At 40.2% G+C, this 27,861-nt stretch overlaps 1 protein-coding gene across 1 annotated transcript in view; it reads right to left on the minus strand.

Moving 5' to 3' along the window:
- Positions 1-27,861, minus strand: part of PCSK2 (proprotein convertase subtilisin/kexin type 2) — a 175,930-nt gene that overhangs the window by 16,451 nt on the left and 131,618 nt on the right. The window contains exons 9-10 of the mRNA XM_060784162.2: positions 4,351-4,566; positions 2,051-2,151 (exon numbers count right to left, since the gene is read on the minus strand). Coding sequence (XP_060640145.2) covers positions 2,051-2,151; positions 4,351-4,566 — 317 coding nt within the window. The remainder of the gene's footprint in view (positions 1-2,050; positions 2,152-4,350; positions 4,567-27,861) is intronic.

The raw sequence follows: 27,861 nt of genomic DNA on the forward strand, positions 1-27,861 counted from the left end.
CTGGTGATCCTAGCATGCTTTTCCTACATGGCAGAAGGGAGTTGCACTAGATGGGCTATGTGATATCTTCCAGAAAAAAAAAGATAAGGATGTTTGGGGTTGTATTCAGAAATTTCTGCACAATTCCCACTCCTGTTGTAGAAAAAACTTGACCTATACAAGCTAGGCTGCCCCATTATGTCAGGGGCAGATTTAGAGCACGCTTGCTCCTCTACATTTGCTGGAGTTAAGGGTGCAAGACCCCTACAAAATGAAAATCCCAAAAATAAAAAAATGCTGTCACTTTACCTGGGTAAAGGCCTCTCTAGAAAACCCTCAGTCCCAGTCTAGGACATTTTATGGTCAACCTAGAAATTCCTGGGAAGGTGTTCTCTCTAGAAATCTCTAGGTGCTCTAGCATGACTTTAACTCTGGTAGAAAGCAACTATAAAGTTGCACTTAAAGACCTAGATGCACCTTCCTCTTGGCACGTTTCTCCCTTTCGCCCTCCATTCGTGCCTCTTCAAATTCTGCAGCACTGCTGGTCACAGCTGACCTCCAGCTGGAGCGGTCAAGGGCCAAGCATTTGGCCCTTGACTGCTGGGGAAAGCTGGGGAAAGCATTTAAAACAAATCCATGAAAAATCTGCAAAATCACACCTGCTTTATAGGGTCCTGCAGCCTTAAGAAATCTCAGAGCATTTGGGGGATCCAAATCACCCAGCATATTATTATTTTTTTTAATTATTACCATCTGAATTATGACAATGCCTGGCTCGAGAGCAGTATGTGTGAAAAAGATCTTGGAGTCCTCGTGGACAACAAGTTAAACATGAGCCAACAATGTGATGTGGCAGCAAAAAAAGCCAATGGGATTTTGGCCTGCATCAATAGGAGCATAGTGTCTAGATCTAGAGAAGTCATGCTAGCCCTCTAGCCTGCCTTGGTTAGACCACACCTGGAATATTGTATCCAATTCTGGGCACCACAATTCAAGAGAGATATTGACAAGCTGGAATATGTCCAGAGGAGGGTGACTAAAATGATCAAGGGTCTGGAGAACAAGCCCTATGAGGAGCGGCTTAAGGAGCTGGGCATATTTAGCCTGAAGAAGAGAAGGCTGAGAGGAGACATGATAGCCATGTATAAATATGTGAGAGGAAGCCACAGGGAGGAGGGAGCAAGCTTGTTTTCTGCTTCCCTGGACTAAGATGTGAAACAATGGCTTCAAACTACAAGAAAGGAGATGAACATGAGGAAGAACTTCCTGACTGTGAGAGCCATTCAGTAGTGGAACTCTCTGCCCCGGAGTGTGGTGGAGGCTCCTTCTTTGGAAGCTTTTAAACAGAGGCTGGGTGGCCATCTGTCAGGGGTGATTTGAATGCAATATTCCTGCTTCTTGGTAGGGGGTTGGACTGGATGGCCCATGAGGTCTCTTCCAACTCTTTGATTCTCTGATTCTATGGCAGATGGTACAGGGTGGCTAAGGCAAGGACAAACAGACTGAGAGACAGCATTTATCATAGAGCTGTAACTATATTGAACTCTATAGCTTCACATTGATGTGGCATTGGAGGCTTTGTGGTGGTGGTGGGAGTGTGGAGGGATGGGTGTGTTGTTTTGTGATGTCTTCTGGGGAAAGCATTTATTTCATTGTACAATGACAATAACGTTAATCTATTCTGTTCTGTTCAAATGTGGAGGGGTGACTATCATGACAAGATTGTGTCACTTCCTTTCTGGAGATTGTGTGATCAAGGATAGAGAAAAGTGCTTGAGGAATTTAATGCCTAATGTGCTAAAATAAAATGTGCACTTTGACTGTAGAAGGTGGGTAGGAAAGCTATTTGCCATCCCACCTAATGCAGCAAAATAGATTTGGACAGCTAAGAATATGTATACATGAGCAAAATACATAACCTATTGAAGAATAAGCTGTTTAATGTAAAGCTTTAGTTAGATAACATAGAATTTTGGATTTCAGCTTATACAAGCTTAAGAGGTTTGCTTATAGCCCTAAATAGAGGTTATTTAAGCTCTTAACAATATAATTGATGGCTGTTTTCACCCACTTTGCCTCCAGCGCAAGTGCAAACACTCCCGCAGCTTCTGGTGCAGCTGCAGATGTTCCAGAGTGGCGTAATGTACAGTTGCCATATAAATCGGTTGTAGCCTGTAACAGAGCAGAGAGAGAAGGAAATGTGAGGAAACAACCTTGCTCTCCTTAAAGAGGCATTGAAATTATGTGAAGGAAAATTGCTCCTTACCCTAAGGGCATTAGTTTTATAGCCTTGAATTCATTTCAATTACAGAAAAGCAGAGAGTTCAAAGGAGTGTTGCTTTTTTTCAAAAATAGAAACCATTAACTCTAATATCCATGAGCCTGGTACCCGCAATTCCACCTACCCTCATCCAACAAAATATAATCTCTCTAGGAATTTTCCAGGTCCACTGGGTGAGCCTATGTTGTTCTCTCGAGCACTGGGTCTGAACAAATTGTCTTTATAGGACGTACACTTTAAACCCAGTGGGAAGCCAGGGTGCCTCAAAGAGATATTCTTAGGGAATTCCTGAAGTGACAGTCTTTGGAGTCTTTAGTGGTACAACAAAGTCTTTATTAAGGAACAAATAACAAATCTTCAAACAACACTTCAAGGTTTTCTTGTTCTAGTCTTTAAGAGACTGGCACTGACTTGGATTAACTTTACTTTCTTAGCATAAGGAAGAACCCTTTATAATCTCTCCCAGGCTGTCTATTATCTGGGCCTTGCTGATTTGGGTCTTACTACCGATCCCAACTGCTTCTGGGCATCGAGTAAACCTACCAGCCAAGGCTTGATTAATGTTTTTAACTTGTTAATCGTTTACATTGTTTTTATGTATTGTTTGTTTATTGATTTAGGCATCGACTTGTGCCTTCGTTTGTAAGCCGCCCTGAGTCCCCCCTCGGGGGTGAGAAGGGCGGGGTAGAAGTAATTGAAATAAATAAATAAAATAAAATTGATGATACTTCAGCTGGAATTCAGTGGTTCTGTAATGCTGTCCTGTGGGAACTTCAGGGCTGTTTTCCCCTCTGGTGCTGTGAGGCTGAGAGGCTGTGAGCTCTCAGCCATAGCCGTTGGGATCTTTTCCTTCTGTTCCTGTTTCCCTGAATGATCTCCGGATGGTTACCAGATGGTCCCTGGCTGATTCTGAAGAATGAAGCTTTTTCTATGGGACGAGCTGTCTGCGTCCTATAGACTAGCTTCCTTGTGTGTGACTGACTAAAAATGGCTCCCTTCTCTTCTAAAACCCCAAAAAGGGTTGGAACTAAGGAACCTAATGGTGATGGACAGGTGGCCTGCCCTATAACTGCAAACCTTAACAGGAAGCCACCCTCCTGCAGAATCCCAAGCCTTGGGCTGCAAATAACACAAAGCAAATAAAGTGGGAGCTTCTGGTACAGCTGTACCTGCACATATGTTATGATTCCACCAGAAGTTACTACGGAATTGCTTTAGAGTGAGGATACTTCTTTAACAATTTAAGCCCTCCAAGGCGACTACTGTATGGTAATTTCCAGCAGAAGTCATTCATTTTATTAGGTATTGCTATTATCCACAGTTTCTGTCCACTTCAAGTATTCCACCCACGAACACGGAAGAGTTTCTGACAGTAAAGATAAAGATCCACCTAGAGGAAAAGTGTTCTTTCCATGCATCAAGGGAACCGCTGAGCGCATAGGAAAGCTGATTTATTTTATTTATTTCATATCAAAAGCATTGGGTTTCTCTCTCTCTCTCAGAAGGATTTCTCACAAGTTCTGGGGGAAAAAAACAGCCAATCAGGTGGCTGGACATCATATGGGGAGGTGGGTTACTTTCCCACCTGGAAATAGATCTGTACATTGCACTGTACAGTTCTAAAACTACATTGGAAAGGTTATAAACACTAGACCAGTTAAGAGGAAAGCTTAAAATGTTAAGGTGTGTTTGTATGGAGCTTGTGAGAGAACAAGGTTGCTCAATGGGTCGGAGCACTTTACCTTGAGAAATTTCTATCAAAAGATTTCAAATAAAATGCTTTCAAGGAAAACCTTGGCCACAGTACATAATGAACAATTTTGATCTTGTACATTCTGTCTGACCTTGGAAACTAAGCAAGGTCAGTCTAGGTTAATACTTGAATGGGAGACCACCAATGAATACCAATTGCTATAGTCTGTATTTCATAGGAAAAAATCTGGAAAACCATCTCTGAGCATTCCTTGCTTAAGAAAACCCTATGAAATCCACAAGGTTATCATAAGTCAAGAGGCAACTTGGCGGTCCACACAAATATGGATAATGCATATGGATAGTGTTTGCCACAGAAGGGAATCTGTGTTACTCACCACACCAGCTTCAGGGTTTCTCTTCCTCCCATTGCTAAAAGTAGATGCCAAAGTTGACGAGCAGCTTTCATCATACAAAGCTGTTCGGCCATCATTAATAGCTGAATTGATGGAAATGGTCCACATGCTTGAAGCATAACCATCGCAGTTGCAGTCATCGTAACTTCCTCCATCCCCAGAGGCCCACACATAGATGCTTCCCTTGCCACCACGGCCCTGAAAAATAGGGAGGAATGCACATTGTTAGATTCAGTCTGTATAGACAGACCCATTTGATACTGTGCAGTGTATGGAGGAGCTGCTGGCATAGAGAAACATGGATGCAGGTAGATAAATGCACCCAACCTTTTTAACTTGTATGCAGAACACATCATGCGATGTGCGGGGCTTGATGAATGCAAAGCTGGGGTGAAAATTGCTGGAAGAAACATTAACAACCTCAGATATGCAGATGACACCACTCTGATCGCCAAAAGCGAGGAGGAGCTGAGGAGCCTTCTAATCAAGGTCAAAGAAGAAAGCGCAAAAGCCGGGTTGCAACTAAACCACAAAAAAACCAAGATAATGGCAACAAGAATGATTGACAACTGGAAAATAGAGTGAGAAAATGTGGAGGCCATGACAGACTTTGTATTTCTAGGCACAAAGATTACTGCAGATGCAGACTGTGGCCAGGAAATCAGAAGACATTTACTTCTTGGGAGGAGAGCAATGTCCAGTCTCGATAAAATTGTAAAGAGTAGAGATATCAGACTGGCAACAAAGATCCGCCTAGTCAAAGCCATGGTATTCCCTGTAGTCACCTACGGATGTGAGAGCTGGACCTTAGGGAAGGCTGAGCAAAGGAAGATAAATGCTTTTGAGCTGTGGTGTTGGAGGAAAGTGCTGAGAGTGCCTTGGACTGAGAGAAGATCCAACCAGTCCATCCTCCAGGAAATAAAGCCCGACTGCTCACTGGAGGGAAGGATACTAGAGACAAAGTTGAAGTACTTTGGCCACATCATGAGGAGAGAGCAAAGCCTAGAGAAGACAATGATGCTGGGGAAAGTAGAAGGTAAAAGGAAAAGGGGCCGACCAAGGGCAAGATGGATGGATGGCATCCTTGAAGTGAGTGGACTGACCTTGAAGGAGCTGGGGGTGGTGACGGCTGACAGGGAGCTCTGGCGTGGGCTGGTCCATGAGGTCATGAATAGTCAGAGACGACTGAACGAATGAACAACAACATATAAAATGATAGGCACATTGAAGGTTGTACATTCAGGGCACTCCTCTACCATTTGTATCTTTATTTTCTCTGTACCACAAAGATTTTTCCTGCAGGTAAATACATTAGAGGTAACTGATCTGGGACCAATGGAACAGAACTGGTATTTTGTCATTTGGTAGGCCACTTGATTACCTGGCAGCAAGATACAGTTCAAAAAGTGTGCTCAAAGGAGTCCCTGCTTTGCTAATATGACCCGGTATCATTACTGATACATATTCAATACTCAGGGATGATTTCCTTTCAATGGTTAGCTAATAGCCTTGTTGTTTCCTCCATCTTTTGTACATTAAAATTGTCTACAAGGCCGATGAAGAATTATTTGGATCTTACATTTTCGACCATTTGACTTCCAAGCAATGTTAGGATGATTGAAATTTCCTCTTACTGTTGGTAATTTGTTTTAAGAAGGCATCATCCAAATCTTCAGTCTGGTATGATAGCCTATAATACATAGAGATTCATCCCACCAAGTTTCAGTGATGCCTATCAAATCAAATGTGCCTTCCTGTGCATGTGGAAACTCTCAAAGTGAAGAGAAATATGGCAAAATTATGAATTATCCCCTGCATCAATGAAATTCACAAAAAACCCAATATTTCTATTATAACCCTATAGTTGTAACATAATGTTCAGTCATTCTGTTGTTTTTGAAGTGTTGTTTATGCTCCCTTTAGAAAATGGCAGCTAATTCCAGGCAACTATCATTGAACCCTTGGGGCAATAGGGGGAAGAAAGCATATAAACATCTTTATAAAATGTAACAAGATAAAGTTCAGAGGCAGTCACCTCTCCGTAACACTGCCGAGGCATTTCTGTGAGAGCAAGAAGGTTGGGCAAATCCCTCTGGTTGGTTCCCAGCCATGCAGTCATCAAAAATCCATTGTTCATGTATGCAGAGATAGTTTCCCATGCTGGTCCAGATAAACCCAGGATTATTTGTCTACTATGTTTCCCCAAAAATAAGACACTGTCTTATATTTATTTTTCCTCAAGAAGACACTTTATGGCTTATTTTCAGGGAATGCCTTATTTTTATTAAGTATGGTACCACAACCAAGCAACCAAGATCCGCATAGTTAAAGCAATGGTATTCCCCGTAGTACCTTACGGATGTGAGAGCTGGACCATAGGGAAGACTGAGTGAAGGAAGATAGATTCTTTTGAACTGTGGTGTTGGAGGAAAGTTCTGAGAGTGCCTTGGACCACCAGAAGATCCAACCAGTCCATGCTTCAAGAAATAAAGCCCAACTGCTCATTGAAGGGAAGGATATTAGAGGCAAAGGTGAAGTACTTTGGCCACATCATGAGGGGACATGAAAGCTTAGAGAAGACAACGATGTTGGGGGAAATGAAAGGAAAAAGGAAGAGGGGCCAACCAAGGGCAAGATGGATGGTATCCTTGAAGTGACTGGCTTGACCCTGAAGGACCTGGGGGTGGTGACGGCCAACAGGGAGCTCTGGCATGGGCTGGTCCATAAGGTCACAAAGAGTCAGAAGCAACTGAACGAATAAACAACAAATTGTACAACAATCTACAGCAGTTTTACTGGTGTTTGTGGGGGGTGAGAGAGATCCACAGACTTTTGCTGGTTGGTGCCGGGTGAGAGAAATTTCATCAATTTCACCAATTACATTTAAGGTGAGTGAAAATTCTGTCATGAAAATGTCTGGTATCAGATTTAAAACTAATGAGGGCACAATAAGCTTCAAGTACAGGACAAAATTCAGCCCTGAGGGTCTAATCTACACCATCTGGATCTGAACCATTGTGGGTTATGGGGTGATCACACCAAAATAGCTACATAGAGATTAGAAGATTCCTATGGACACCTTCCAGATGAGAAGGCAAGTGGAACATGGGAGAACCCACTGTGCCTCTGGTTTATAATAAGAACTCATGTTATTTGCTTCCTGTGCCTATGAGTAATATGATTGGGACATATCGAAATCATACTATTGACAATAATAAGAGGTAGCCAATGAATTCCACATGTCTCCTTAAGCACACAGAAGATCAATATTGACATCAGAGGAGGGAAATATAAACTCTGCACCACTTATTTGGTCCTGAGAAGAAATCCCCCCCCCCCCCACCATAGTTTTCAATCCTACTCAAGGTGTCCACTCACAATGATTTCCCACTTAATTTAATTGGACTTAATTCCAGGTTAAAAATTTACAGAATTACAACCAAAACTTGCCTTTCATTCATGCTGTTTTGTGACTTACACAGTTTTATAACTTTGCTATTATTTTTCAAGCACATTCCCTTCCACCTTCAAGCAAGAAAAAATCCAGTTACTTCTAATTCTTTCCAAAGAAAAATGAGAAACACCCAGCAAACCCAATTACAATGCCATGATTAGATTATAAATTCTTAATGCTCCTCTCCAGGTGATTTCCACCCTTGCAGAATTTTCATCCTTAGGCACAAACATGTTATTGAAGCTGTATAATGTTCACCAACAGAACTGAGAAGAGGGAAAAGGCTACCTTCTACATACTGTGTTGAAGCCAGTTTACTACTCACATAAATGATCTGTCCATGACTGCCTTCATTTTGAAGGAGCTATAAAATAAAATTAAAAAGCCCACATACCACACACAAGAAAAAAATCAAATGACAAAGCCTGGTTAATTAGGTTACTAAAGACTAAAGACTTCTGTCCTTTCCAGCAGGGATATTGGAAGGATGCTAGAATGAAGCATATAAATGAGGCAATATAACACATTTACAGATGTTCTGTGGCCTATTAAAATGGAATCGAAAGCATGGTGCTTCTAAGCTGAATTGCCATATTTATAGGTGGAGCTTTCATGATCTGTCCCCAAAGTCTATATTATTTCAAGAGTACTTTGCTCTGTATTAGCTCATAAATGAACTTGTGGTGAGACAAGCCACAGGTTTCTTCTTCTTCTGAAATCTGAAACAGGTTTCTTCTTAACTATATATCGTTATTAGGGCTGGGCGGTTTCGTTCGTTAATTTCGTAATTCGTTATTGATTCATATTTAAATTAGCTTACGATCCGATATGGAGCCATGCAGGAGCAAATAAAAATCGAAACAAATTTTTCAATTTATTTCGTAATTGTTTTGTAATTGTTTCGAAATCGTTTCAAAATCGTTTCGAAATTGTTTCGAAATTGTTTCGTTATTATTTACATATGTCTGGTGCAAGTTTTATAGTTGTTTGTTTTATCAGTGATAAAAAAATTAATTATCACACCAACAGTCTGTTTCTGCATCACTCCTTCTTCTTCTCCTACTACTAGTAGTAGAAATGGTGTCAGAATGCTGACTCACAACAACAACAGAGGGAGAGGGAAGCTTCAGAAGTTCCCCCTGTCCCATTTGGAGGTTTTTTTAGCGTATTGCGCAATCGCGTCTGCCATTAGCGAATCAATTCGAAATTTACGAAATTTCGTAAATAACGAAATTTTTTTAAAGAAAAATTCAGAATTCTTTTAAAAAACGAAACGCAATGGACCCCCTAAAAACGAAACGAGTTTAGAAACAAATTTTTCAGTTGTTACCCAGCCCTAATCGTTATGGATGGTGCCTGAATGGAGGAGAATATAGCATGAATGGGATCATAGAATCATAGAATCATAGAGTTGGAAGAGACCTCATGGGCCATCCAGCACAACCCCCTGCCAAGAAGCAGGAAAATTGCATTCAAAGTACCCCCGATAGATGGACAGCCAGCCTCTGTATAAAAGCTTCCAAAGAAGGAGCCTCCACCACACTCCGGTGCAGAGAGTTCCACTGCTGAACGGCTCTCACAGTCAGGAAGTTCTTCCTCATGTTCAGATGGAATTTCCTTTCTTGTAGTTTAAAGCCACTGTTCTGCGTCCTAGTCTCCAGGGAAGCAGAGAACAAGCTTGTTCTCTCCTCCCTGTGACTTCCTCTCACATATTTATACATGGCTATCCTGTCTCCTCTCAGCCTTCTCTTCCTCAGGCTAAACATGTCCAGCTCTTTAAACCACTTATCATAGGGTTTGTTCTTCAGACCCTTGATCACTTTAGTCGCCTTCCTCTGGACACATTTCAGCTTGTCAATATCTCTCTTCAATTGTGGTGCCCAGAATTGGACACAATATTCCATGTGTGGTCTAACCAAGGCAGAATAGAGGGGTAGCATGACTTCCCTGGATCTAGACACTATACTCCTAATTGATGCAGGCCAAATTCCCATTGGATTTTTTTTGCTGCCACATCACATTGTTGGCTCATGTTTAACTTGTTGTCCACGAGGACGCCAAGATCTTTTTCACATGTACTGCTCTTGAGTTATACGTCCCCCATTCTGTATGTTTGCATTTCATTTTTTCTGCCTAAGTGGAGTATCTTGCATTTGTCACTGTTGAACTCCATCTTGTTAGTTTTGGCCCATCTCTCTAATCTGTCAAGATCGTTTTCAATGATTCCAAAGGTTCCTGACATCTTCTGTCTGGAAAATTACAGATGCATGGTCCTGGAAGGCCAGTAGAGCTGGATTGGACGTCCAGATACTACTCCACTAACATATAAAATGCACTGTATGAGCCTGGGCTTGCTCTTTCATAACTTGACCTACTTCACAGAACTGTTATAAATGAAAATTATGGGTAAATTTAGGGATATAAATGAAAAAGAACAAACATCACTATTGTATTGTTGAAGGCTTTCATGGCCGGAATCACTGAGATGTAGGTTTTTTCAGGCTTTTTCAGGCTTTTTTCAAGCATTTCTCCTGACGTTTCACCTGCATCAATGGCAAGCATCCTCAGAGGTAGTTGCCTCACTACCTCTGAGGATGCTTGCCATAGATGCAGGTGAAACGTCAGGAGAAATGCCTCTAGAACATGGCCACATAGCCCGAAAAAACCTACAACAACCCAACATCACTACTACTTTCAACAAGAGAGAAGTTGGAGTAGGTCTGAAGGTAAAAATACAATTCATTTTTAGGAGACAGGCTTATTTTTTGGATTAGACAAAAGGAAAGAAGAGAGAGAAAATGTTTTGGTAAGTTCCTTTTGTGAGATTAGATATGGCGCATTTGGGTCTCTCTTTGAATATTACATGCAAGGAAAAAGTGGTCTTTCATTACCTCAAAGCAGTTGAGGAAGGTCCAGTCTATCATAGCATCATAGAATCCTAGAGTTGGAAGAGACCTCATGGGCCATCTAGTCCAACTCCCTGCCAAGAAGCAGGAAAATTGCATTCAAAGCATCCCCGACAGATGTCCATCCAACCTCTGATTAAAAGCTTCCAAAGAAGGAGCCTCCACCACACTCCGGGGCAGAGAGTTCTACTACTGAACAGCTCTAACAGTTAGGAAGTTCTTCCTAATGTTCAGATTGAATCTCCTTACTTGTATACCCCAATAACTTTCAGTATAAATACAACAGAGTTCTTGGGCATTTTAAAGACCAACAAAATGGTAATGGTATGAGTTTTTATGGACTAGTAAAGTGTTACCCAGACTTCCAGGCAGATGGTGGGGATGGAACTATCTATAATGAGGTGAGAAGGTCATTAAATGAAGACTGTATTTTGGAAACAGAGAAACTCACCTATTAAAAAGCAATTCAATTTTAAATGCAGGATACTTTATGCATCAAAAAAAGTGGATAACTGTCCAGGAAACTTGTAATGTGTTCATGACATGTTCGGGTACTTCAGTACTCTTGTTTCTGCTGCTCCATTCTCTACCTGCGTGACCGCATTTCTGTCTACGAACCCACACGATCTCTCCGATCATCTGGAGAGGCCCTGCTCGCGCTCCCACCTCTGTCGCAGGTGCGACTAGTGGGGACGAGGGAGAGGGCCTTCTCGGTGGTGGCCCCTCATCTCTGGAATTCACTCCCTAAGGACATTACGCATGGCCCAACTTTGGCAGTCTTTAGGAGGAGTCTGAAAATGTGGTTATTCCAATGTGCCTTCCCAGAATAAGAAATTCCCAGCAATCTGTCCTTAAATGCACTTTATTAATGACCTAGGATTGTTTTTGCATGCCCATCACTTCCCGAAAATTCACCCTAATCATATTTTACCTGCCATGTTCAGCATATTTTAAAATTTTAGTTATTACATTTGGCCCAGCCATAAGTTTTTTGAATGTCTTCGTGCTATTGTTAATGTTTATTGTTTATTTGCTGTTATGAGATTTATTTACTGCTTGTACTATTGTTGTTTTTGCTTTGTTATTGCTGTGTTGTGGGCTCGGCCTCATGTAAGCCGCACCGAGTCGCTTGGGGAGATGGTAGCAGGGTACAAATAAAGTATTATTATTATTATTAGTTCACACACACACCTTGTAGGAAACTTCAACTAACACTTTGTAGAGGGCTCTCCATATTTTATTCAATGTTCTATTTAGGTTTTACCCTTGGATTTTTTTTGCTTTCCTATTAGGGATGGGATGTAATTTTGTTGGACTCCACAGTCTTAATGGAAGTCGTGTTCTCATAACTCCTGGACAATGATTCAATAATTTGCATATTTGCACAAAATCAGAGCTGTTGGGGTTTGACCTGGGGAAAGGAATCCAAGAAGATATTCGGAAAAAGAAAGATATACAGATTGTATAAAATAAAATTAAATATTTGGGAATTTATTTAACTAATAAGCCAATGGGGATCTGGGATTATAATTATAAGAAAACATGGGAAAAGGTACAGGCACAAATGAATAATTGGAAATATAAAAATTTAAGTATTTCAATGAAAATTAGAGCAATTAAAATGTGCACCCTAAATTATTGTATTTGTTTCAAACCTTACACTGGAGATTACACAACAAAAATTTTAAAAAAGGGATGGAGAAATAAGAAAGTGGATATTTGGAGGGAAAAAGTCAAGAATAAGTAATAAGGAACTATATATATCAAATAAAGAACTAGGATGGGAATACCAAAGTTACAAGAATACTATGAAGCATTTTAACTGAAAGCAATTCTGGAATTGATAGAGGACAAGCAAGAGAAGTGGATAAGAATAAAGAATGAAGCAAATAAAGGTCAAGGAGACTATGGAATCTTTATAAATAATGTAAAAGAAGGAATAAAAAAATAATAGGCCCAAGGAAAATAGCATTAAAATATTGGGGAAATGGAAAGAGAAATGGATGCCAAATTTATCAAAGGAAGCTCCAATAGATAGTTTAAGAAATGAGGAGGACAAGAGCATCATAAAAAAACTGAAACAGATGGGATATAGTAAAATTAAAGATTTATATAATGAAAATAAGGAATTATTGGAATGGAAACAATTGGAAACATTGGTTAACTCTAAGAGGAATTTGGGAACAAATTAAAAAGAAAGAATCCATGTATAGAATAATGGGAAGCAAATGGGAAAAGGAAGGGGGACTAGGAAGAGAAAAAATAGAAAAGATAATCAATGGATTAAATAAAATAAAAATAGAAAAATACAAGGAATTAGAACTGAAAATAATAATGAAATGGTATAGAACACCAATTCAGTTGGCACTAGGGCTGGGCGGTTTCGTTCGTTAATTTCGTAATTCGTTATTAATTCGTTTTTTTTGATAACGAAGCGATATTGAACCATTTAGGAGCAACTAAAAAACGAAACGAATTTTTCAAATTCGTTTTGTAATTGTTTCAAAATTGTTTTGTAATTGTTTCGAAATTGTTTCGTTATTATTTTGTTATTATTTCCATATGTCTGGTGCAAGTTTTATAGTGGTTGTTTGTTTTAGTAGTGATAAAAAAAATTATCACACCAACAGTCAAAAACAGAGGGAGAGGGAAGCTTCAGAAGTTCCCCCTGTCCCATTTGGAGGGTTTTTTAGTGTATTGCACAATCGCGTCTGCCATTAACGAATCGATTCGTTATTGTTTCGAAATTGTTTCGTAATTTCCGAAATTTCGTAAATATTGAACTTTTTAAAAGAAAAATTTCGGAATTCTTTTAAATAACGAAATGCAAAAACCCCCTAAAAACGAATCGAATTTAGAAACAAATTTTTCTGTGGTTGGACAGCCCTAGTTGGCATATATGATTCAGGGATTAAATCCTAAATGTTGGCATTGCAGAAGTCGGGAGGCATGGTATTCTCATCTATGGTGGGAGTGTGAAGAGATACACAAATTCTGGAGCCAAATTCTTAAGCAGGTAGAATTACATACTAAAATAAAATCTGATATAAATAAGCAAGTTTTCTTAATAGGAATATATGGTGACAGAAGAGTTAATGACCAAGACCAAGAATTAATGATGATGATGTTTAGAGCAGCACATGCAGTAATAGCTTGGGGCTGGAAAGAAAAAAAGAAATGGACACTTGAAAAATGGTATGAACATGTGTAGGACCAAATACAACTGGATATTATGGACATCATAAGAAGCAAAAAGACATGGTCAGATAAACAGAAGAAAATTAAAGAAATTTGGACTCCATTTAAAAGATGGTTACAGGTCGTTAAACCAGATGATGAAAGCTGGAAGAAAAAAACGGATAGAATTGAAAAAAGGCTCATGTAATGGATGTAATGTAATGGATGTAATGTAATGTCATGTAAAAGGATTACATTGTCAACAGGGTAGAGGGAGGGGTGGGAGTGGAGAGGGAGAAGGGAATGAAAAAGTATAAAATAATTTTAAAAAATAATTTTTTTGCATATTTGTAATTCTTATGGGGTATTTCTGAGAGTTGAAGTATGCAGAAAGCAGTGTGGATGCTTTAAAATACTGGATATTCTAAATGAGAATATTTTACAATGCCAGTGGCTAAAATAATTTGAAAAACACACTGGAACACATTTTAGTTAATAGAGGAAAAATGTGCACATTAGGTGAATTGCACTAGTGAACGTGATTTTATTTCTATGAATTCCTACTTTGTATGTTGATGTGAAATGAGAAGAGAAATAAAAGGCAGAAATTTACAGAAACTCAACATCTTCTCTCCCTCTGTCTGTCCTGTGGTCACATAAAATTAAGCAGAGGGCCATAAATAGTATTTCTGTTACAGGTTGCCCACCCCTGCCTTAGGCAAAAAGATTTGTAATTTCATAAGCCTTTAATATCTCCTGGTGACCTAATTTTTGGCTGTGACTCATACTTGAAAACCCAGAGGACCCGGGCCTAGTGTTGTGATTCTTAAAACGTGCGATGAATATTCCTGCAAGAGAACTATGCTCCCAAGCAGCTCATCCAAATTACCGAGTGGAGTATTCAGCACAAGGAATTGCTTTATGAATCACTTTAGTTCAATTTTGAGAAAGAAAACACCACTCTGCATCATTCCCAGTTATGCTCTTTCCTATTTTATTGCAACCAAAACACAAATATGCTTATGCGAGAGTGTTTTAATCTCCTGTGACCCTTTCTTGGACATTGAAAATTATTAATTTCAATACAGCAACACATTAAAATTCTTGATACGACTTTCTTGCATGGCCCGTATTTCAGATCTCATTTATTCATGAACGGTATCCTTGTTGGTATATGAAAATTATGTCCTGGTTGGCAAAGGAAGAGCCTTTATGTTTATTCATGTTGGAAATTTATTAAAGCTCCATGACATTTCTGTTGAATAAGTGCTTTCCTATACTGAAAAACAGTCTAAGTAGATTTATATTATGGATTCAGCAGAGATTTTACAATGCATAGAGAAGAGAGATTCTAAATGCATATAAAATTAGGCTGTATATCAATTTGTGTCTCAAAAACAAATTCCTCCGACTGATAAAAATACACTGATAGAAATGTGTGAGAAAATATGATATTCATTTATTTATTTATAATATTTATATTCCGCCCTTCTCACCCCGCAGGGGACTCGGGGCAGATCACAATGCACATATACATGGCAAACATTCAATGCCATAGACACACAATATATATAGACAGACACACAGAAGCTATTTAACATTCCAGCTTTTTCATGAGGGTATGCTTCAAATTTCAGCCACTGGGGGAGCTGTCGCTTCACCGTCCACTTGTGACATCAATGGAGTACTTACTCATTCTTTTGCATGCTGCTGGAGAGTTTTATGGTGTCGTAAATAAGTTAAATTAGCCTCCCCACATAAGCAATTTTTAGGAGGAACTTGAAAAGGTGGTTGTTCCTGTTTGCCTTCTTCCCAGAATAAGGAAACTCCAAGCATTTTGTCCCCAAATGCACTTTACTAGAGATCCAGGATATCTGCATGCTCAGCCCCCTCCAAATACCTAGCCTTTTCACTTGGTCATGCCCAGCATATTTTTAATTTTAATTATTGCATTTGGCCCTGCCATAGATTTTAATGCGTCGTGGTGTGTTGTTAATGTTTATTGCTTTGTTTTTGAGTTTATCTTGTTGTATTGTTGTCGTTGTTGTTGTTTTTACTGATGTATTTGGGCTCGGCCTCTTGTAAGCTGCACCAAGTCCTCCAGGAGATGGTAGCGGGGTATAAATAAAGGTTTATTATTATTATTATTATTATTATTATTATTATTATTATGTGGTACCTAAATTTCCTACTTGACAGATGCAACTGTCTTTTGGGCTGCAAAGGCTGACAGCAAGCTAGACAAATGGTCAGGAGCTTATTCTAACCCAGGCTGTTTTTGAACTCATGACTTTTCAGTAATTTTAATGCAGCTGACTCCCAACCAGGTCTCCTGATAGGATGCTTAAAAAATCCTAGGGTTGGCTATGAGTAGTTGCATTATTATGCACACATAATCAAATTATTTGTGTGCATAATAATGCGACTACTCATAGCCAACCCTAGGACTTTATGCACACATAATCAAATTATTCATGCCGCATTATCACGGGGTGTCTGCGCCCCACACCACTGGAGAAATTACACTGCTTAGCCGGTATCGCACCACCTGACATCTGCCGGGAAGTAGCAGTCAATAGTGAAAGGACCAAGGCAGAGACATCTCCAGCTCATCCCCTGTTTGGGTATCAGCCAGCACGTCAACGACTTAAATCAAGACATAGTTTTCTTAGATCTACAGAGACACTCACTGGAACACCTCAGCAAGCGAGAGTCCAAAAGTGGCAGGCCCAAACCCAGCACCTCAATCCACAGGTGATACCAGATGAGAGACTCCCCCCTGGGCACACAGAAGACTGGGCGACTTGGAAGGCGCTGAACAGACTGTGCTCGGGAATCATGAGATGCAGAGCCAATCTTAAGAAATGGGGCTACAAAGTGGAATCCACGGCATGCGAGTGCGGAGAAGAGCAAACCACTGACCACCTTCTGCAATGCAACCTGAGCCCTGCCACATGCACAATGGAGGACCTTCTTGCGGCAACACCAGAGGCACTCCAAGTGGCCAGATACTGGTCAAAGGACATTTAACCAACTACCAAGTTTGCAAAATCTGTGTTTTTGTTTTTGTTTTAATCCCTGTGTTTGTTTTGCTCTGTTAGAAATGTAATACGATGGTATGGTTGCTGATGACACGATAAATAAAAATCAAATTATTTACTCACAGTCCAAAACTAACTATAGATAAGGGGGACAGAGACATCAGATCAATGGTCTATCTCTACTACAAAAGTGGCCAATTAAAGTTGTCCCAACACATGGAAATGCATCTACCTATATCCCCACAATTGTGTTGACCATGCTATATCCACTAAACCTTATCTTGCAATCATATAAAGAGCAGCAAACTTCATCTATCAGATCCCGAGAATATTGTGGAAACCAAAGTCGCTAACTTACAGCGCAGATATAAAGGCACAGGACAACTCAAGAAGAGGTAATTACTGATTCAGTAATTACTGAACAACTCTACCATGAAATATATCCATCATGCCATGTATTTTGAATTCTGAATTGATGGACGTTTTCACAGGGCACAGCTACTATAAGATTACAGTTAGGAGTTTACCCACAGCTCACTGAATTGCATGCTCTTTCTTCTCAGCTAAGCACATACAGGATTAGAGCTTTCATTGTCATTTCCAGGTAAGCAGGCATTGAATTAGACCTTTTATTGTTGTAAAGAGACGAAAAACACTGTAACTGTGCTCAATGACAGAAGTCAAATCTCAGAATATGACTGTCTTGCTTCCAAAGCAAGCTGAATCTTGAAGTATTTTTAAATCAATGATTTGGAAAGAACTTAGTGTGGGCAATGGTTTTAATATGGATATGTGCAATCACATGGTGGCCAAAAGATTAGAGATAATAGCTAGAAGGCATGCCTTCAATGGCAAACTTATCCCAGCATTGTCTGTAAAAATTAGAAGATGGGAGAGAGAGAGAGAGAGAGAGAGAGAGAAAGAGAGAGAGTATTCCAGAAATGTCTGAACTACAATCATTTTTATCATATTTTATCATCAATCAGCCTGTCTCAGGCTGATGAAAAGTGCAGGCTACTAACATGTGGGAAAAAAAGGTTTCCCAGTCTCCGGCATCCATCCAAGGGTTTTGGTGGTGGGTCCGTAGGTGGCTGTCGAGACCTATTCCTTATTGGCATGTTCTTTTGCAGTGAGAACATCGATTTCCAGAAGGAAGGCCATGGTTGGCTTTACGTGCCTTCCTCTTCACATGTTTTCCCCTTTTGCCCTCCATTTGTGCCTCAGCACTGTTGGAAACAGCTGACCTCCAGTTAGATAGCTCAAGAGTATTCCAGAAATGTCTGAACTACAATCACTTTTATCATATTTTATCATCAATCAGCACTGTTGGAAACAGCTGACCTCCAGTTAGATAGCTCAAGAGTATTCCAGAAATGTCTGAACTACAATCATTTTTATCATATTTTATCATCAATCAAGGCTTCCCAGTTCTTGGTGTCTATGCCACAGTTTTTTTGAGGTTTATTTATTTATTTATTTCCAGTCTATCCCATTCCTTCTCAACCCCTGAAGGGGGACTCAGGACAGCTTACATTTAGCAGCAATTTCATGCCACTACATATAACACAGCAACATAATAACAATTAAAACAATAATTCGGGATGTAACAGTGGTGTAACAGTGGTCCATGCTCTTGTTACATCCCGAATAGATTACTGCAACATGCTCTACGTGGGGTTGCCTTTGAAGACTGTTCGGAAACTTCAACTAGTCCAACGGGCGGCAGCTAGACTTCTCACTGGAGCATCATACAGAGAGCATACCACCCCTCTGTTATGTCAGCTCCACTGGTTGCCGATTCAGTTCCGAGCACTATTCAAAGTGCTGGTCTTGACCTATAAAACCCTATACGGCACCGGTCCAGCATACCTGTCCAAACGTATCTCCTTCTACGTCCCGCCTAGGAATCTAAGATATTCTGGAGGGTCCCTGCTCTTGGCCCCGCCCTTGTCACAGATGAGATTGGTGGGGACGAGGGACAGGGCCTCCTTGGTGGCCCCTTGCCCGTGGAATTCACTCCTCAGGGAAATTACATCATCCTCATCCATCCTCTCTTTCAGAAGGAAATTAAAAACATGGATATGGGACCAGGCCTTTGGGTAATCTGGCAGACTGACAAGGACAATGAGGACTAAAGCTTTGGAAATGGATTATGATCAGTGGAATGAATTTATTAATTACGGACTTGGCGAAACGATGGCCACCAGGCTGGCTTTTTATTATATTAATGTAATGTTTTAACTGTTTATAATTATTATTATTATGTATTTTATTGTGTTGAATTGTAGGCATCAAACGTATGCCGGCTGGAAGCTGCCCTGAGTCCCCCTTAGGGGGTTGAGAAGGGCGGGGTAGAAGTACCCGAAATAAATAAATAAATAAATAAATAAATAAAACATTCATTAAAAACAGTAAAACACAGTATTAATAGCTGTAACATCATTCCAGTCAATTTCATATTGAATTCCATGTCCAAAGTGCTATCTTTTGGCTTTAAATCCATTTTTAAATCTCTTTTCCTGTCCACAAACATTCCGTTTTCTGTTCTTGAATTGAGAGTATAGTAACTGTTTTGGGAGACGGTGATCAGGCATTCAAATAATGTGGCCAGACCAGCAAAGATGATGGTGGAGGATCATCACTGAAGTTAGCTTTTTCCCATGAGATTTGCAGGATTTTTCGGAGACAACACTGATGGAATCATTCCAGATATTGAAAGTGACATTTGTAGATGGTCCACATTTCACAGGTATATAACAGGGTTGAAAGGACCACAGCTTAATAAACAACCATCTTGGTCCCCCTACAAATGTACCAATCCTCAAATACTCTCTGCTTTGTTAAAAAAAATGTTGTAGTCGCAGAGCTCAGATGGTGTATTTCTGGCATAATAGGTGGGCAACATTATATAAAATAAAGCCAACCTTTATTCCTTTATTTTATATAAATATGATGATCCACTCAGAGGAAAAGTGTTCTTGCCATACATCAAGGGAACCACTGACCACATAGGGAAGCTGAGGAGGAAACACAACATACAAACCACCTACAGACCCACCAAGAAAATCCAACAAATGCTATGTTCAGCAAAGGACAAGAGGGATCCTCTCACTTCTGCAGGAGTCTACCATGTACCATGCAGCTGTGGACAAGTCTACATAGGGACCACCAAACGCACCATTGCCCAAACACGAATCAAGGAACATGAAAGGCACTGCAGACTACTTCAACCAGAGAAGACAGCCATAGCAGAGCACCTGATGAACCAACCTGGACACAGCATATTATTTGAGAACATAGAAAATGCTGGACCACTCTCACAACCACCATGTCAGACTACACAGAGAAGCCATTGAAATCCACAAGCGTATGGACAATTTCAACAGAAAGGAAGAAACCATGAAAATGAACAAAATCTGGCTACCAGTATTTAAAAACTCAAAAATTACAACAGCAAAACAACAGAGAGTAAACAATCAGGCACATCAAATCACCTCTCAAAGAAAGATTCCCCCAGGCATTTCCAAGCCATTAAATGCTAATCAAGGTGGTCAGCTGAAACATTCACACCTAGCTCCAGCAGACAAGAGTTCTTTGTCCCACCCTGGTCTTTCCACAGATATATAAACCCATTTTCCTACTTCCAACAGACCTCACTACTTCTGAGGTTGCTTGCCATAGATGCAGGCGAAACGTCAGGAGAGAATGCCTCTAGAACATGGCCATACAGCCCGGAAAACCTACAACAACCCAGTGATTCCGGCCATGAAAGCCTTCGACAATACAAGCCAACGTTTATTAAGTCTTCCTTCCTACACTCATTTCAGAAGAGGCCCTACTATTCTGAAGCAATCATAAATGTAAATAAGAGTAGAATCATAGAATCATAGAATCAAAGAGTTGGAAGAGACCTCATGGGCCATCCAGTCCAACCCCCTGCCAAGAAGCAGGAATATTGCATTCAAATCACCCCTGACAAATGGCCATCCAGCCTCTGTTTAAAAGCTTCCAAAGAAGGAGCCTCCACCACATTCCGGGGCAGAGAGTTCCACTGCTGAACGGCTCTCACAGTCAGGAAGTTCTTCCTCATGTTCAGATGGAATCTCCTCTCTTGTAGTTTGAAGCCATTGTTCCGCGTCCTAGTGTCCAAGGAAGCAGAAAACAAGCTTGCTCCCTCCTCCCTGTGGCTTCCTCTCACATATTTATACATGGCTATCATATCTCCTCTCAGCCTTCTCTTCTTCAGGCTAAACATGCCCAGTTCCCTAAGCCGCTCCTCATAGGGCTTGTTCTCCAGACCCTTGATCATTTTAGTCGCCCTCCTCTGGACACATTCCAGCTTGTCAATATCTCTCTTGAATTGTGGCGCCCAGAATTGGACACAATATTCCAGGTGTGGTCTAACCAGAGCAGAATAGAGGGGTAGCATTACTTCCTTAGATCTAGACACTATGCCCCTCTTGATGCAGGCCAAAATCCCATTGGCTTTTTTTGCCGCCACGTCACATTGTTAGCTCATGTTTAACTTGTTGTCCACGAGGACTCCAAGATCTTTTTCACATGTACTGCTCTCGAGCCGTACATGTGAAAAAGATCTTGGAGTCCTCGTGTTGATGTAGCTAGGGGATCCTGAGATCTAAAGTTTGAAGAGGTAACTTTCCCAAGTTCTGCATAAGATGAGGTTATAATAAATAAGCCATTATTCTGGATTGCTATTATTACAATGATTTTTGAAAAGGTTTTGCAATAATGAAATCGAAATAGCAGTGCTACAAGACACAGAACATTTTGAAGGCAGTATTTTCAATGTCTAATGTTTTCCTTTCTTGCCTTCCTTCTTGCTTAGGAACACCGAAGCCTTGTGCTGGAACATCCTGGCAGGGGTGCTAATTATCTGGTTTTGGCAGGAACGACAGCATGTTTTCCAGAGAAAAGAAAGACCTTGGATATCTTTCTACACAATCTAAAGAGTGAAAATAGAATGAGGCAGGGGAGAAGAAAAAGAGTGCCTTTCGGTATTGCCTTTGTGAAGTATGAGCCCTTTTCTATGCATAGGTGAGGAAAAGCCTTTGAAGAATTCTCTCTTGTTAATTTCCAAAACCTTTAATCAGAAATGACGTTCTCACTCTGGGGTTATGCTGAAGAGCTGGGCCAAGAAGTGAAAGGCATTGTCAGTACTTGGAAAATCTGTTAGGTGTTAGTGTACAAATCTAGAGGAAGACTTCTTTTTGGGTTGTTGTAGATTTTTTGGGCTATAGGGCCATGTTCTAGAAGCATTCTCTCCTGACATTTTGTCTGCATCTATGGCAGGCATCCTCAGAGGTTGTGAGGTCTGTTGGAACTAGGAAAATTGGGTTTATATATCTGTGGAAAGTCCAGGGTGGAAGAAAGAACTCTTGTCTGTTGTATGTGTGAATGTTCAATGTGATGAGGACATAATATATAAAGCCAAATTTCTTAGTTCCAACAGATGTCACAACCTCTGAGGATGCCTGGAGAAACGTCAGGAGAGAATGCTTCTAGAACACGGCCATATAGCCCAAAAAACCTACAACAACTCAGTAATTCCAGCCATGGAAGCCTTTGATGAGACTATGTATTGTCGAAGGCTTTCATGGCTGGAATCATTGGGTTGTTGTAGGGGTTTTTTTGTGTTGGAACATGGCCATATAGCGCGAAAAAATCTACAACAACCCTTTGACGAGACTTCTTTTTTATCTGCCTCAACATATGTATTGAGATGGGATGCTTCCATATTATTCTCACCTGCTTGCTCTAGTTTTAGCATTTTCAGAAATAATAGCAACTAGGATCATTATGGATTTTGACTGATTGCCAGATAATACATCTGGGATGCTTGAACACTGTTGAATTAATCTATTGATCTCTTGTGTTACATTATACATAGGGTCACAGTTCAGCAATCAGGGTTCTCCTGCCATACACTGGGGACTTAAACATACCAATGTACATATAAAGTAAGCCTATGCTTAATTGCCCTAAAAGCCATGCTCTTCTAGATCACCACCAAAAAAATAATAAGATGAATCAATTTCAAAGGCATAAGAAAATTCCATAAATGAGTTGCTGTGGTTTTCCAGGCTGTATGGCCATGTTCCAGCATAATAATAATAATAATAATAATAATAATAATAATAATAATAATCCTTTATTTATACCCCACTACCATCTCCCGGAGGACTTGGTGCAGCTTACAAGAAGCCGAGCCCAAATACATCAATAAAACAACAAAAGCAACAATACAACAATAAATGAACTCAAAATCAAAGCAATAAAAACAAAGTAATAAACATTAACAAAATACCACGGCGCATTAAAACCTATAGCAGGGCCAATTGTAATAATTAAAAATTTTAAAATATGCTGGGCATGACCAGGTGAAAGGATAGGTATTTGGAGGGGGATGCGGTGTGCAGACATCCTGGATCTCTAGTAAAGTGCATTTGGGGACATATTGCTTAGAATTTCCTTATTCTGGGAAGGCACACTGGAATAACCATGTTTTCAAGCTTCTCCTAAAAACTGCCAGCGTTGGGGCATGCCTGATATCCTTAAGGAGAGAGTTCCAGAGTCGAGGGGCCACCACAGAGAAGGCCCTGTCTCTTGTCCCCACCAATTGCACTTGCAATGCAGGTGGGATCGTGAGCAAGGCCTCTCCAGATGATCAAAGAGATTGTGTGGGTTCATAAACAGAGATGCGGTCACGCAGGTAGGCGGGTCCCAAACCGTTTAGGGCTTTGTATTCTCTCCTGTCGTTTTAGCCACATCTATGGCAGGCATCCTCAGAGATTGTGAGGACCTCACAACCCCTGAAGATGCCTGCCACAGATGTGAGTGAAACGTCAGGAGAAAATTCTTCTGGAACATGGCCATACTGCCCAGAAAACTCACAACAAAACAGTGATTCCAGCCATGAAAGCCTTTGTCAACACGTAGTTCCATAAACATTTCTTGTAACCATCAAATTGTTCTTGTAACCATCAAATTGGCTGACACAATTTGAGGGCACATTCTTAAATTGCTTGTCAGATTTAAAAGCATCATTCAAGCAGTTGAGTTACCCTTTCGCTTCCTGATTAACATCGAATGGGAAATCATTTCAAAACCAAGCTGAAATCTCTGCTGCAGAGGACAATCTTCTACTTTGCTCAACATCAGAGAAAGCAAGAAAAGAAATGCCTTTTCTACCAGCAAAGTTCATGTAATACGAATTTAAAAACATTAACTGTCACCTAGCAATATTGATAGGTCAGCCAGTAATTAAAAATACTTGATGATGTTTGGAAAATGCAGTCATGAAAAGCAATTTTGAATGGAATAAATCCCACATCGTCCACCTGTTCTGCTTTGGCATGAAACAGTTTGGATTGATCCTCTGTTGTTTTATTTTCCAACTACTTTCTAAATGTCCCAGTATCTCTCTCCCCTCACTTTCCCTGCTCATCTTATGTCAGTTGCTGCGATATTGATATCAAAATGCAAAGTCAATTCACATTTAATTAATGCATTCAGTTAATGTGAAGTGGGATGATCTTGTCCTTTTCAGTAGACTCGGGAAAAGACAAACTACTGTGCTGTAGTTTGTCTTTTTTTACGACCTCATCACTTTGAGATGGGAAAGCATGGGTGACCATCCTTTTAGCTTAGAGAATCTCCCCATTATATTGTCAACAGTCCCATTCCGAGTTTCAGCCTTCCCATCACGCTTGGCCTCACACATCCTGTTTTTCATGTGTGAAATTTCAGAGACTATGAAAACTCTGATTTCCTGAGTTTTGGAGTAATGTTTTGTTTTTTAAAAAAATCACTATCCTGTTCCTGTTGGCTAATATAGCTGTAGGTGGTAGTGCAGTAGGCAGCAACATGGTCATAGGTCTAAAATGGCTATGAGCCCTGCAACAATGGGGGAAGAAGAATGGGGGAAGAAGAGGAGGAGGATACAGCACTGAAGAAGAATGGGGGAGGAAGAAGAGGAGGATACAGCACTGAAAAACATCTCTATCAGGAGAGATTGCTGCCCTGTTACTTACTAAGCTGCTCAGGGGCCAATATGTCACCCTTATTGGCCAATGGAGAAGGCTTTATTTGCTACCCCCACATCATCTCTATGTTTACCTTCAAAAGGTATCAAAAACTGGCCTTTATGCGCATACAAGTCATCAACAGTGTTCCAGTACTGATGACATAAATCATCAACAGTATTCCAGCAGTATAGGCTTAAATCCAATATCTAGTTCCAATGAGTGTAGACCAATTGAATCAATCAGATTTACCGAGCTGTTGACCTTGCCATTCAGTGGGACAATAATAATAATAATAATAATAATAATAATAATAATACTTTATTTATACCCCATCACCATCTCCCCAAGGGGACTCGGGATGGCTTACATAAGGCCAAGCCCAACAACACATCAATAAAACAACAACCAGTAAGCAAATGAAACAATACAATTAATATAACTCACATATAGGCAATAACGCACAAAAATTAAAAACCTATGGACGGGCCAGATGTAATAGATTAAAATTTTAAAATAAACACTGGGCGTGGACAGCGGTAGGATGTATCTAAGCAGGAGGGTTTTAAAGGATAGTGTAGGGAGAACAACCCAATGAGTAGTTAAAGTGCATTTGAGGACATTTTGCAGGGAATTGGTCAGAGCAGGGCATTCTTTCCTTTATTTGGTGAAGGCACACTGGAACCAGGGGCAGCTCAACCTATTATGCAAAGTAAGCATTCACAGTATAGTTTATTTTGCCCAGGGGCGCTCTTGAGGCGCTCTTGGGAGAAAATAGACCTTGACATATGTGAGTTGTTGTTACTGGGATGTATAGTTCACCTAAAATCAAAGAGCATTCTGAACTCCACCAATGATGGAATTGAACCAAATATGTCACACAGAACTCCCATGACGAACAGAAAAAATATATCAGTGATTGGTTTGGGCGGGGGGGGGGGGGTTGCCAAAATACTGTTTGTTTACCATTGAAAATTACCTAGGGCCGCCTCTGACTGGAACAGTCATGTTTTCAGGCTCCTCCTAAAGACTGCCAATGTGAGGGCTTGCCTGATATCCTTGGGGAGTGAGTTACAGAGTTGAGGGGGGCACCATAAAGAAGGCCCTCTCAGTCATCCCTACCAATCGTGCCTGCGAAGGAGGTGGGAGCGAGAGCAGGGCCTCTCCAATGATTGAAGAGATCGCATGGGTTCGTACACATAAATGCTAAAGGAAAGATGTTCCTCTCCAGCATACCATTTCCCCCGTGCTTCCAGAAACACGTTAGCCAAGATCTTCCACTATCAGATGCAGAACAGCACCATCCCTTTGTCCACCTATAACAGCAGTCAAACTGGGGGAGGGGGGGGCTGTATGGCAATTGTTTACTGGGTGGGTGGTGGAGCATAACCTTGCTTCTGACCCTCTCAGCTGCAGTTATGGCTAAGACAATCTGTCTCCCCTCTTCTCTCCCCGATAGTAAAGAACCACAATAGAATCCTTGTTTACTTAGTGGTGACTGAGAGGGATGTTTTGAACACACAAGGGATTCTGAACAGCTTCTTTTCAGAAACTAAATTAAGACATACATCCTCATAAATGCACTAACCCCAAACATGTCAGGAAAAGCATTCCAGATGTATTCTTGTTTAGTTTAATTTTTCTTTCACTTGCTGTAAGAAAGGCATTCTCTTTATTCTCCTTTCTCTTTGCTTTTATGCAAAAAAGATTGTCTCTCTTCTTATGAATATATAGTGTCATTACAAAAACAGAACATTTAAAAAATCTTGTAAAATGCCACAGAATGTGAGCTGTTCAAGATGCATAATACAGGGTTAGTCAAAATGCATAGGCCAATAAGCCATTCAATTGAATGGCTTATTGGCCTATGCATTTTGACTAACCCTGTATAATTTATTTCTATTAAGATGAACATAGTGTCCTGAAAATGGAACATTTTCTTGTACACATGTTATTCATCTCTTCAATTACAAGACCCATGCTAATTTTTTATTCGTGGACAAAACAATGTAAAATGTTCTTATGTTTGGTCTGGTTAGTCACACTTATCAGAGTGATTGTCAGTATAATAGTTGCATCTTTGAAGATATTTTTTTTTAAAAAAAAACAAATTAATAACTGTAGTGAAATTGCTACTCTATGTTAAAGTTTTGGTGTATAGCTCTATGTTTACATATGGCCGATAGGGAAGAATAGGCACAGACAGGGTAGCAACAGCAGAGATAAGATTCATTTGCATATTTGAAGCAGATTGGTCATATGCAGATTAGTGTAGGCCCAGGATTTGAAAAGGCTGCTAGGCCAAAATGACAGTTGGGGAGATCAGAGCTGAACATTCCAAAGGGGCGGAGCCAAGGTTCTGAAAGAAGCAGTTAGAGTGAGGGAGTTTGAAAATGACAGTTAGGAATCTGTGTGTGAAGAGGAGAGTTGGTTTTTGAGTGCCTGATAGAAATAAGCAGTTATGAAGATGTGTTAAAGACTTCTGATATAGTGAAGCAGTTAGTTAAAAAAGCTCGAGTTTTAAGGAACATAAAGAAGGCTAGTGTTGCCTTAGTTCAGAATATAATTCAGCCAAGGGTGTGTAAAGCAACTAACATATTTGTGAATGTGAAACATTGATAGTTTGTTCAGAAAAGTTAACCAAGTAAATGATACTGCCTGTAAGCCTCAAGATTGCAACAAAACACAAATGTAAACACAAGTGTTGGAGCCAGAAGATATAAATAAACTGTGTTACTTTGTTATACACAAGAGAGTTTCATTGCCTGCGATATAAAGTACAAAGGTTTTACAGCACACAGAAAGTCCCAGCCAATATAAAAGAAGAAACCGAATCAGTGTAAGGCAGAAAAAAGGTTTTTAAAGAGGAAATA

The sequence above is a fragment of the Anolis sagrei genome, chromosome 1, assembly GCF_037176765.1.
Source record: "Anolis sagrei isolate rAnoSag1 chromosome 1, rAnoSag1.mat, whole genome shotgun sequence".
NCBI lineage: Eukaryota > Metazoa > Chordata > Lepidosauria > Squamata > Dactyloidae > Anolis > Anolis sagrei.